This window comes from Punica granatum, chromosome 4 (assembly GCF_007655135.1).
Source record: "Punica granatum isolate Tunisia-2019 chromosome 4, ASM765513v2, whole genome shotgun sequence".
Lineage (NCBI taxonomy): Eukaryota > Viridiplantae > Streptophyta > Magnoliopsida > Myrtales > Lythraceae > Punica > Punica granatum.
In genome coordinates, this window is record NC_045130.1 from 14,357,807 (window position 1) to 14,371,502 (window position 13,696).

Genomic DNA, 13,696 nt, shown 5'->3' on the forward strand with positions numbered 1-13,696 from the left:
ATCATGGCATGCAACTCCCAATCAGAACTTGACATATATGGTTCTATGGAGTTTATTAAAAGACCTACTTCATTTGTATTTTCCTTAATATTGGATTTAAACTTGCACATGCCTCCTTGGTGTGTGTCAGTCACACCTAATAGTTTCTCCGTTTCTCCTACCATCAGATTTTTCAATTTTAACAATGTTTTTATTTTTTTATTTTTTTAATTGTTTCGCCGAAAAGTTAATAACAAAGGGCAGAAAAGGATGGTTGCATTGATCTTAAATTAATTTTCAGTTGGAAGATGACGTACGTACGATCATATTTATGTATGTGGGATGCACATTTTACTGTATATTAATCTTAAAGTAATTTTCAGTTGGAAGATGTCGTACTTATGATCGCATTACAAGTATAATTGTATTTACCTATTTAAAATTTAATTATTTTTAGTTAATTTTAAAAAAAATGAATAAAGAATTATTTTTTATAGCATGTAATATATCCAAATATCTTAAGGAATTGTAAGTATATATTACTACTGTATTAGAGAAGGTGTAGTGATGTCATTTTTTCAAAATTAGCATTCCTCCGATTTGGTCAAAAATTTGTATGCTAAGTTTTAGGATAATTCATAATTATATTAAGTTTTGAGGATATATTAAATTTAAAATATTTCATGTCATATATATTAAAATTATTAAGTGTTTTTATTTATAAACTCTTAATTCTTATTCATTTATCATTAATTTAGTCCTATTTAATCCTAATTATATATATTTCATATATATTATAATTATTAAGTATTTTTATTTTTAAATTCTTAATTTTTATGCATGTATTATTAAATTAGTCCTATTTAATCCTAATTATATATATTTACCATTATGACACTAGTTATATATATATATATATATATATCTATTTCATACATATTAAAATTATTAAGTATTTTTAAAATTTTTAAACTCTTAATTTTTATGCATTTATGGTTAAATTAGTCCTATTTAATCCTAATTATATATATATAATTATAATACTATTTATTACAATATATTATATTTATAAAAAAAGAAGAATTACAATGTATTCAACTTAATTAATACACGTTACAACATTTTTCTTTATGTCCTTATTAATTATCATATATATAGTCAAGTTTATACATATACTAGCTTTTTTGCTCATGTGATGCACGAGTTATTATTTAGAGTGATTACTTTTAGATGAATTTTTAAAAATTTTGACATCACAATTGAAATTTTCATTAAGTTGCATATATTCTTAAATGGAAAGCATTCAATATTAATGCATACAATAACAAATTCTGAATAATTGAAAATGAATTATAGCACCAAACATGGATGAAGAAAATGATATTACTTAGATGACATATTACATTTTCTTAAATGCCGACTTCTAAAAAATTGTAATAGATGACCTCCATGTATTTTTTAAGAAAAAAAGTGTAAATCATCTATTTTTAATAAATTTTAAATAGATTTATCTATTACTATTTCAAAAGTGTTCAATATTTAAACATACTCATTGCATATAGTAGATTTTCTTGTAGTTACTAATTATGTCGAAAAGTTTTTATATAAATTTATTTTATAAATTGTATTTTAGATAAAATGGGTTCGATGTGAAATTTCTTTATTGAACTTGCATAAAGATAACAATGATTTTTAAAATTTTAAATAATTCCCAATTTCTGAAAAATTATGAATAATTATTACTAATGAAATCCTTAACATTATGAATATTTATTTATTTATAAAATAACAATAAGTGATTAATATATTTATTTGGATATATTTATTTCTTTATTTACAACAATAATTATTTTTAAATTTCTATATTGTAAATTAATTTATTAAGCCATTAATAAATTTTGAGATTATATATTTTAAATCAAGAATATACTTGTATGATAAAATTATTAAATATTTAATTGTATACTTGCATTTACTAATTTAATCCTAATTATACATTTACATTTACCCTTATATTATATATAATATATTACTTTTTTAAACCTATTTATTACGGTGATACAACTTTATATATATATATATATATAGATAGATAGATTCCTCCTCTTCAACTCCCCACACAAGATATATATATATATATATATATATATATATATATTTATATTTATATTGTACCTGTACGCCAACAGTTAATAATGTTATCTTTCACCAAAGATTATTCTGAGTCCTGTTCAACTTATTTGCATCCAATTAATCATCTTTGCCTCGTTAATATATCTGAATCTGCATTCTCGAAATTTTTACAGCGTGTTAATTTGCATTTCTTACGCACGATTGATGGAGGAAATTAACTTCAGTAATGTTGGCCCGTACATAATATAGACTTAATCAACTGCAAATTAATGGGGAAGACTATGAGTTGACACCACGACTGTTGTGTGTAATTGCTCTTATCGCTTGACCTTATATTATACATGCATTTTTCTTATTGTTTGAGAGCAACAACGTAACGGAACGAGCATACTTTCCTTCCTAATCTCATCGTATATGACAATCTGCATTGAAATCTTTAATTTCCCTTGTAACTGTAAGCTAGATTTATCTATCAGTCATATTTTGATTGCAGCTTGAAAAACGGAAAACTACGTAGTGACGTAATAACATTGGACGCTAGAGGATAGGAGATAATGAGGAGAAGCTGAGGAAGGACCATACTTCATGGATGATGGGTCCGCTCAAGGCAATAGAACATTGGAAAAGGATGTGTAGTGCACTGACACATTAATTATTCCGAATTTGATTCACCTAGGGGAACTACCGATATTCTTTTATTAGAGTTTTTTCTTAATTTTGGGCACTCTTATACTTTCATAAAAAACAACTGACACCCCCTCCTTATAAAATTGGACATAAACTAGTTGCAGACTTGCCTGCTGTGTTGGCACATATTTTTAACTGCAACTTATCTGCTCAAATATTCATATGTTATATTGCAATAAATCATTCATAGCAACTACATATAAATTATTCTGACAAAATAATTAACTGCATCCAAAAATATATAGAGTAAACATTTATAAGTATGCCATGTATATTAAATAAAATATCAGTTGCTTACACACGTGATATCCTTCAAAAAGTACCATGAAGACAGTAATTTTATGAATTATGGTCACCTAATAGTAAATGAAGCAATTATACTTAATATTTTTATTATAAAAAACAAATTAATACAATAAAATTATATATGTAAATAGATATTAGAAAAATTCTTACTAAAAATAATTAATTAAACATATATACAAATTATCGCAACTCGCTAATTATAAGAATATACATGCATATAGAAAAATGAAAGTTTTGACTCTTGTATTATATTGACAAATATATAAAGTACGCAATGAATATTAAATGAAATGGTAATTGATTTCTAAAAAAATGTAAACACAAGACACAAATTTTACAAACTACAATCACACGAAAAGTAAAACTTTAACATATTAAAGTAACGGTCTTACAAAGATTATTTAAAAAAAATTGCAAATTGAAGTTTGTATATTTGAACTTAATATTTATAATAAATCCATATAATGTTTTGATGATAAAATAAATATGCAATGCTCATTAAATAAAATGATTTATTGCAAAACTTACCAATATGCCATAAAAGCTGCCTAATATATAAGAATTATTGCTATAAATTCTTAACTATTTTTAGAATTCTTATTGTTCTAATTAAAAGAATGAAATTTATCTTTAAAAATCACAGAAAATCATTATAATTATTAAAACAAGCCCGTGAAATGCATAGGTTAAACCACTAGTTTAATACTAATAGAAAAATTGTAATCATTCTTAATTGTTATGTTAAAAATAACAAAAAAGTTTCTCGATTTATGAATAAATATAAAATATCTTCTTGAAAAATAAAAAAAACTTACCAATTCAAGAATAAATATTAAAAATAATTTTGGCAAGAAAGTTCACTCGATATATCAAAAAGTTTCTCCATAAATGTTAAATAAATTAAATTTTGTTAATTCCTCATGCACTAGCATAATGCTAGAGCAAATGACAGAATGCACTAGATTGCAAGGGTGGATCCAGGACCCGAAAGCTAATATGTGCAAACTACAATATATTATTGTATTATAAAATGTATTCTGATGGGTATTGTATTATAAAATGTTATCTATATAATATATAATTTCATAATTATAGTTATTGCAAATAACATGGTAAGAAAACTCATTCCCAAAAAAAAGAATATATTAAAATTCTTCGATGTATTGCACGGAGTTGATGCGCATATTAATTAATTTATTTTTATTATATTAAGTTGTTAAATAAAAATCATGATGAATTTCGTTAAATAACATATTCATTATTTTCTGAGATATTTAACATATTCATATAATTATTTTATTATATGATTGATCATTGAAAATAAGTTCAAGATATAATTTTATTATAAGTATTTTTTTGCAATTTATTTTTTGGTTAGTTATAAATGATGTTTAACACACAATTTCTAGAAAAATCTGGTTCACAATGAATAAAATTTTAAAAATTGAGATGAAAATAGTTAAACTTTTTTCTAAGAATAATATTTAACAAATTCTAAAGATATTATTTTTAATTATAATGTTTCCGAGTTAAATTTACTCATTTGTATCCAATCTCAGTCCTTCCTCTTTCTAATCAGAAATAGCAGGCAATTAATTAATTACAACTGAAATAATAGACTAATCTTTTCATTTCTTGATAAACTTTTTAGGCATTACTCCCATTTAATTGGTCAATTATTGTAATTTTTACTAAATTTTTGTGGCATTTTAATTTTCTATTATATTTCAATTATTATTAATTCAATTCTAACTATAGAAAGTCCATTCTTTCGATTATGTTCTCATATCTATTTCCTTAATGACATTTCTTTTCCTTTTTTTTTGGTGTGCTTAATGACATTTCTTTTTCACTTATAAATGAGGCACACGAGCCTAGTTTAATTATATATTTTCTTAATGGCAAATATTTAGTGCATACATTGGTAATAGGAAAGTTTACTATATTTAATAAAAATTGCCATATTAGAGATAATGATTATGGACTCTTTGGGAATTGACCCTAATTATATATACTCTATTTTCCATACATAAAAGATAGTGAAAAGGAAAGTGGGTACAATTATATCTTACACCAAGTTTCTTAAGTACTAATTAGACCAAAGTGAATAAATATTTACTAAATAAGGGCTTTTAATAAACATTTTGAAAAATTTACAAATACGGGTTTCTAAGTACTTGACCCCACTAATTATAATGTGGATCCGCCCCCGCCAAATTACAACTAAATCATAACGTCTTGTATTAAATTGTTACGAAAGAAATTGTACCACGTTATTACGATTTGGTAAAGTTTGTGCACCTCTGATGTAATTTACCCATTATTATATTAAATGAGAAACAGTACTTAGTTTATTTATATATAATTATAAATTTTAGTAAAAATCAGAAGTTTTTTCAAAAATTTACTTATGCTCTTCGATTTGGTTCGGTTCGCAGGATCTAGGAACTGAAAATCGAAGGCCTTTGCTTGGGAATGGAATAATTTCTTTTACTCTAATTCACTTAAATCTACTTACCTTCAATTTAATAAAATTATTATTATTTTTTCCCCTTTTAATTGTTCAATTCAGCTGCTTACAGGTCTGCCTCCCCCAAGGCCCCGACTCTGCCTCCCTCACTTCTTCGTCGCGGCCGATTCGAGTATCGTTGTCACCGCCCCACCTTGCCCGAGGTTGCAAGGTTCTCCTCTGATTGGTCAGGTAGGTCAGCCCCCGACTCTCCTCTGGAAAGGCTTGCAGGAGAATCAGCCGGCGCCGCCCTCACCCGGCTGCCGGACATGGACACCGGCGTCAGCGGAGGAGGAGACGAGAAGGCAGAGTTCGACCCGTCTGAGATAACCTACGTTAGCTACGGCGGGGAACATCACCTGCCGCTCATAATGAACCTCGTCGACCAGGAGCTCAGCGAGCCCTACTCCATCTTCACCTACCGCTACTTCGTCTACCTCTGGCCTCAGCTCTCTTTCCTGGTAGCTATCTCTCTCTGCTATTCCCCATTCCCAGAAACAGCTCCTCAATTTTGACTACTCTTTACGTCCATATTGACAGTCATAACCACATTCCCTGCTTAATTTGGATCAAATTTGTTGCGTCAATATCTCCGGAATATGAACAGAGGTAATTTAGGGTTCACTATGGAATCTGATGGCATTGCCCTGATCTTTTGTACTGCTTAACGTCTCAGTCTCTTGTGCGCATTGATCTGAAAAATATGAGTAATTCACTTTTAAAAAGTTTTGTTCAATTTCATGTTCGAATTGTTATTTTATGGACTTTCAGTGCTGAATCCCTCGATGCCATTCTGCCAGGAATATTTCCTTAGGTATCGAGTTTGAGTTTATTGACAGTAATTTGCATCTCCAAAACATCACTTTAATCCGACGAAACGATAAGCCATGATATGGACTGTACCTGTCTATTGAGTATTAGAGGAAAAGCAATGTCCTGAATCTTGACATGTATGAGCGGGTTTGATCGAATGGCATGGTCCCGTTTTGAAAGTAATCAGTTGTATATGATGAAGATATAGATGAGATGCATTGAACCAAATTAAATTTTTGCATGAATTGTAATGTGGATCCGTGAGTGCCACCATAGCATCTAGATAACCCTGTTCTCAGAGAGAATGAACGATATCCTGGAAAACGGACATCTCTAAGTTCTTTGTTTTCTATGTACTGCAGGCCTTTCACAAGGAAAAGTGTGTGGGCACTGTGGTGTGCAAAATGGGTGAGCACCGGAGTACATATAGAGGTTACATTGCAATGCTGGTGGTCGTTAAACCTTACCGAGGAAAAGGCATTGGTAAGTTTGCTTGAAATTATTTTGACAAATCCCATGAACAATTAATTTAGTATCATTTTATGATTTGATGGCATTTTTTATCATTGCAATCTCTTTTTACCCCAGTGCACATGTATGTTAGAATTTTTAGTTTGTCATATTTTTTTATTTTTCTGTCCCAGATTTCTGTTTCTAGAGTTTTAGGCTTTATCTTATGTGTTTTTTTTCTTTTTCTTTTTTTGGTGAAATTATTCCTTTCAGTCTATGGATCCATGTTTAGGGTCGGAATATCTATCGAGCTTAGTGTTGTTATATTGCATGCATATATGTTTCTCTATACACGTAGTTCGTTGCCCCCATCTGAGGCTGCGGATTTCTGGCATTGCAGCGACAGAACTTGTAAGTAGATCAATCAGAGTTATGCAGGAGTCGGGCTGTGAAGAGGTAGGTTAGTATGAAAATAATTTACCCTTGGTTGTTGATGCTGATAATTACTATACATAGTTTCTCTTTCGCTTACCGAAGAAAATACAGTTACTTTTGCATCATTTCCATGTCCTAGAGGTCTTACGTGTGCTGCTTAATTGTGTTATGCATCATATGGAGAATTGGAGGTATGGATACAGTGGGTGGGATCTTAAGCCAGTATTCTGAAGCATGTTCGCACCATCTGTTTATCATATCAGCCAACTCATGGTGTCATGACATGCGCACATGAGCAAGATGCTCTGCTGATTATTATTAGCTAGGAGCATGCATATATTGGTCTGGCACTTCTGGTTAGCTTTTAATGTCAAAACTGAAACTCTGCGAGAAACCAAAGTTTCTTTTCATTTATCTCAATTGTTTTGGCCTAGCTGGACTTTCAACTCAGAGGTGAAACAGTGAAGTTCGAGACGGATTACTCTTGGGTCTTAGAAGAGGTTGAGCTGAGATATGAAGGGAAGATAGGGGGACTGAGTGGACGATGGGTGGGGAGTTTTTGATTGGACAAACAAAACCAGTCTTCTCAGTCACGGATGTTTTGAACTTCGTTATCAACAGTTGACTTATATTGAAATAGACAATAACTCGTGGCTTACTTAGTGCACTCTGTTTTAATTATTCCTTAAGGTGACCCTGGAAGCGGAAGTTACCAATAAAGGGGCACTAGCACTTTACGGTCGTCTTGGGTTCATAAGGGCAAAAAGGCTCTTCCGGTACTATTTGAATGGAGTCGATGCTTTTCGTCTAAAGCTGCTGTTCCCTCAGCCCTATATTCATCCCTCTCTGCTCATGGAGGCACATGAGGATTCCATCCGAAGATCCTCATCCGATACCATCGAAGTATCTCACTAGCAATCTAAAGGTCTTCTATTCTTTTGCTTTTCCTTCTCTTGTTGTGCTATCTTTATCACTGCTAAAGGGGTACTTGATAGCAGTTGCCATAATCGGCTCTTCTTCAATCATTGATTGTAACATGAGAAGTCGTGTATTGTTTTAGATACAAAGAGCATTTCTGAAACAATTCCATAGCACTGTCCGGAGACGTTATGTGTCTTGTACATTATTCATCAAATTGAGTTGATACTTCGATTATCATTGTACCTGCAAAGAATGTGCGGGGCCATTTGGGTCCTGTAGTGAACTGATTTTGCCATGGTTTTAAGCATAAAGATCACGAAGCCAACTTTCTATGGCAAGGAGAGGAATATCACAGGATTACGATTAATTGTGCATTACTTATTGTATGATAGAAACAAGTATCGTTGCTCGCCGGCAAGTGGACTGTGGTCAAGATTTAGACATGGAAGAGAACATTGGAGGTGTGAGATCCCATCGTTTGAGGTCGAGGGGGCAGAATGTTCTTAAACGGAACGATGCAGTGCAAATGATTTGGAGGAAAACTTTAATTGGGGTCAGAATAATCAGTTTGCTTAAGCTTCATGGTGCAAATTGTAACTTGCTCCAATCACCATGTAATTGTAATGAAATCTATTTTGAAAATTTGATAATCTAAGTTGTCTAATTTTTTTCTCCTCATGTAGTTATAAGGAGATTATTTAGATTATCCCATGAACTTATAAAGAAAATTCAACTTTATTGAGCTACTATATAGAGTATGGATCCATCAGAGGATATAGATAATTTCTAATCTGCCTACATATATATATATATATATATATATATATAAGTTGTGCTATTTCGTGCGATGTCGGAGAGAGTACGATTTGAATTTCGTATTCTTGAGATTGTGATTCATTTTCATTTATTTTGATTATATTTTAGTAAATTTTTTATTATATCTTAATATTTTTATTCTACTTATTCTATTCGAATATTTTTATTCTAGTAATTCTATTTGACTTTCGATGAATAAAAAATAAGTGCATTCACATTATTATTTCGTTTTATTATGCAAATTAAATATTTTATTTTTAATATACAAAATTATAAAAAAAAAGTTAAATTTTTTTACGTAAAATAATGTAATAATATACACATTTGAAGTAAATAATAATATTATAAAATAATATAATAAGATATATGTTTACTTAACTATGATTCTTGCCCCTGCTTTTTGCTCTTTCAGTTAAAAAAGAGAAGTTCTCCAGATGGAGGATCACGGCGGATTACCAGAAGGTGATTACACCGAACGATGCAAGCTGCCAGCGAGCTCTCAACTCCACTCCATGACTATTCCGATCTGATGATTCGATCTTTTTGAGCACGAGCAGAGCTTCACAATCGAGTGAATGAGGCTTCCTTGATAAATTTATTATTTTAAGCCAATCTCAATGGAAAGAACAGAGAAATTTATACTTTTCATCAATATTAAAATCTGAGGAAAAACATTAGCCTGCAAAAACACGACGTTTTATTTGTCTAGCTCTTTCGGATGTCAAAGGTGGTATAAATTACAGTAACTTCCCAACTACATAAGCTCATTCTTATTTTATAACCAACCTGATAGTCGGGTCGTAATGAAAATGCGAAGCTAACCGCTGGACGATAGATAGAACAAAGAGTTGTATAATTTAGTGAGTCCTGCCGACTGCTGATCCTGATCTGGATCAGAGTGTATGTTCCAGTGACGCCATTTTGCTCGACTGTTGGGCTATTATGCTGGGGGTTGATGGTTCCTGTGACAGCACAATCTCGTATCCATCATCATAAGAGTCCATCCCTTCTGCCAGTATCTGCCACACCAGTCCCCCTCCGAAAGCCCCTCCGTTCCTGGCAAGATCATAGATGTCAGCATAAACGGCGCTCATGTAGGAGTCCCTGACGTCCAAGCTGTAATCCGGGTCCTTCTTGGATTTCCCAAACTCGGTGAAGACCAAGGGCTTCCCAATAATTGTCCTGGAGTCTTCCAAGTGACTGTCCATCCACCGCTGCACAAAGTTTGTTTGAGCATTCTCATCCTGACCAGATAACCTGCAGTCACATACTCATTGATTAAGTACTTAAATTATACCAATACATGTTGGCGTATAATTTGTGATGTGGAATAGTTCATCATACCAGACATCGGGATATGCATGGATTGTCCCGAAATCGATCTCCTTAACAAGATTGCTCTTGATAAAATCTGTCCCAACTTGATAACCGGGATTATATTGCTTCCTCTCGGGAACGGAGTCCCTGTAGAAACCTTCCATTCCAACCGCCAACAAGTGCTTGTTATCAATGGACTTGACGTATGGCGCCATCTCTTGAACCCATTCCTGCATGCCCATAGTGAATTAGCATAAATGGGAAAGAAGTGGATTAATTGCTATATCATATTTATGACAAAAAAGCTACATACATCGACGGTGTTGCCAGAGTAATCGACTTGGCAACAAGGTTCATTCATGAGTTCCCATGCCATGACAGTGGGATCATCTCTGTATGCGATTCCGGTGATGGTATTGACCCTCGCGAGCACTTTCTGGACGTGATTCCTGTAGTACCCCTTGACCACATCATTCATGTAGAAATCATCGTCCCCGTTGATGGTGGCCCCTGCATTCCTAGCCCACTGGACATACTGCGGCCTTCCTCCAAAGTCATGGTAGTTGTTGGTCAAGCTCAGAATCAAGCGAATCCCGTACCTCTGGCCTCTGATATCACAAAATCAAGTGCCTGAAATAGGGAGAGGATGGACGAGCCTTTGATACGTTAACAAATTGTTCCATGAGATAGCTTAATAGAAATATTGGTGCACTAATAATATATATATATATATATGTATATGTATATATTATGACAGCCTACATAAACGAGAAGGCTCGACAATATGATAGAAAAGTCATAATAAAAACACATAAATATATATAGCTGGATCGTACCTGGAAGACACGCTCGTCGTACACACCAGGAGAACTCTGAAGAGCACGGTCGCCACCATCGCTGAAGGCCCATGTTCTGCAGACAGTAAGGCCCGCTGCAGGGGCCTCACGGAAGACATCAGAGACCTTGTTCTGGTCAGTAGGTTCTGTGGCAACATTCATCATCCAATAGGAGTTGAAGCCATTAAAGAGGAAAGGGGAACCATTGAGTTCAAACTGAGTTCCCCTAACCTGAACAAATCCTTCCCCAAGAGGAGTGGCCACTTCTTCACTGTAGTCATCGTCATTGTTGTTTCTGTTACGATGATGCTTGTGAAGTTTTCGAGCATCCCCACAGCACACAATGGTGGCTAGGATCACGAATAACGTGATAGTCCTTGGAAACAGTACTGATTTCCTGAAGCCTGCCATGGTATTTGGTTTCCGGAATCAGAAATGTTTCCTTGGAAAGGGAAGACAGGAGATGTTTGGTGTGAGGGACTGGAATGGGGATTGGCTGCTATTTATAATCCCATTTGCGTGAAGGGAATGTGGGATGACATTATCCACATGCATGCATTGCATGTAGCATATGCTACGGTTCTGCTGAGGTGAGGGAGCAGAGATACAGAGAGTGAAGTTGTTGGTAAGAGACAACAATAAAACCATAAGAAAATAACCAATAGGAAGAACATTAAAGAATGTGCGCTCTTTCCAACGCGACTATCCGATTGCATTTGTAGCTATATTTCTTATCGGGCTGGTCCAGAGGCAAGCACTTGCTGATTGAACAGCAAGGCTAAATTTTTACATTTGGTGTCAAAATCAACAGAGCAAGTTCTTTCACCATCTAAGTTGAAGTCAAAATTACCAGGAGCAAGAAGAAGGGAAAGCCTTCTCAGGAATGTGACGAGGGTTGAGAGGATAAGCCGCAACTGCAGAAGGATTCAATTTCTGAGGATCAGTTCCGAATTCCGGTCGTGGCCACCCATGGCGGCTGCAATGGCTGATGAGTTGCTCCACGTGCTCTAATGATGTAACCCATGTAATCCAACACATATAGTAACATTCATTCTCCCCTTCCAAGTTCAATCCCAGCAACAAAAATCATATTGATAAAATCATTAAGGATGGCTAACCCAAAAAAATCGCTAAGAATGACCACATCTTTGCTGAATGTAGCACTTGTTATGAAGACATTCAGATTCAGGGGTTAGAACCAGCCCTCAAGATTTGTACATTTTCATACTAGGAAATTAAGCACGATCAATGGAAAATTAGTCCATATTTATGATCATTCGGAAACCATGGTTTGAATGTCGAATCTATAATATATTTTTTTCCAAGAATGTAGTCTCTGATATTAAAATCAAGTGTGGTGAATTGTCGTCAAATAACCTCTGGTTGAAGAGTTTCATTCCCTGCTGCAAGTTTTCATTTTTGAATTTTATTCAATAATATGATCCAACATATACATTAATCAATTATGTATTATGTGCTACCTTTATTATTGGCTCGACTATGTGATCTAGTTAAGTTTTAACTAATTGACTTTATTGATATCCCTTTAGAACTTGAAGGTTTGTAGCATATCTCAAAGGCTACTTTTCCCCTTTCTCTCTCTCGAAATCTCAGCACAGGAAACCCTAAGCCAGACCTCGTTGCCGACGGACCCGGCACCGACCGGGCGCCATGGCCACCGGCAGTATTATCAGAACCAGACCGGATGTTGAACCGGACGAGGTATGGGATCACAGGTTCGATGGGTCCAACTGGGGTTCAATGGGTTGGACCACACGTTTAATTAAAAATTATATAATACATATATTACTAATAAAATTATGATTAGTAATGATAATTGATAAGTATATAATAATTAGGAAGAAATTTTTAAAAAAATAGAAAGAGAAAGTATCTTTGTCCACTCATTTGTGTTGCAAAACTTAACAAAATGCTTATAAAATCATGTAAAGGGTAAAGTCATCAGAAAATAAACTGATAGCTTAATGATCTAGAGGGTGTGCAACTTTACATAGAGGGATTGAGAGGTTTTGTGTTCGACTCCCCTTATATCCCTTCAATTTTTCTCATTTAACACAATAAGAGAGCTTTGGAGAGAACCGATTGACCGGCTGGTTTTAGGGGGTTCGCTTGAGAAATCAACCGGTTTATGGGTTCATGGCTTTGAATGTGCATTTCGATCTTTAAACAGAACCGGACCAGTGGAGGTGTCGGTTCCCAATCCGACTGGTTCAACATGCCAATCGGGTCCGATTTTAATAACACTGGCTACCGAGATCAGAAAGTCAGGACCCTCATCTATCTCCTAGTGTCTTTCGTTCCTGGTGACCCTCTCTCTCTCTCTTCTTTTTCCCTCCTCTTCTCTTCTCTTCTCGGTCACAGTGGCACCCAAGGCTTGCTTTCCCCCATCACCGGAGGTCAATGGTACTGATGATGATCCCAAAGTCTCCGCCTCACATCTGCGACAGAGGAGGTGTTCGATGGCGCTTCGTAG

General features: G+C 33.8%; 1 protein-coding gene and 1 pseudogene across 2 annotated transcripts; one reads left to right on the forward strand and one right to left on the reverse strand.

Moving 5' to 3' along the window:
* Positions 1–5,664: 5,664 nt before the first annotated feature.
* LOC116205972 (N-alpha-acetyltransferase MAK3) lies at positions 5,665–8,911 on the forward strand. 2 transcript variants are annotated; one of them, XM_031538682.1, is made up of 5 exons: positions 5,669–6,075; positions 6,790–6,910; positions 7,278–7,333; positions 8,003–8,237; positions 8,626–8,911. In XM_031538682.1, exons 1-4 carry the CDS (start codon positions 5,884–5,886, stop codon positions 8,225–8,227), a joined length of 594 nt encoding a protein of 197 aa, XP_031394542.1. In that variant the 5' UTR covers positions 5,669–5,883; the 3' UTR covers positions 8,228–8,237; positions 8,626–8,911. The 2 variants fall into 2 exon arrangements, with proteins under 2 accessions (XP_031394543.1, XP_031394542.1); XM_031538683.1 differs by lacking the exon at positions 8,626–8,911 and having other exon boundaries at positions 5,665–6,075; positions 8,003–8,483.
* A 743-nt stretch (positions 8,912–9,654) lies between these two features.
* On the reverse strand, positions 9,655–11,613 carry LOC116204146 (annotated as a pseudogene).
* Between the last annotated feature and the right edge of the window lie 2,083 nt (positions 11,614–13,696).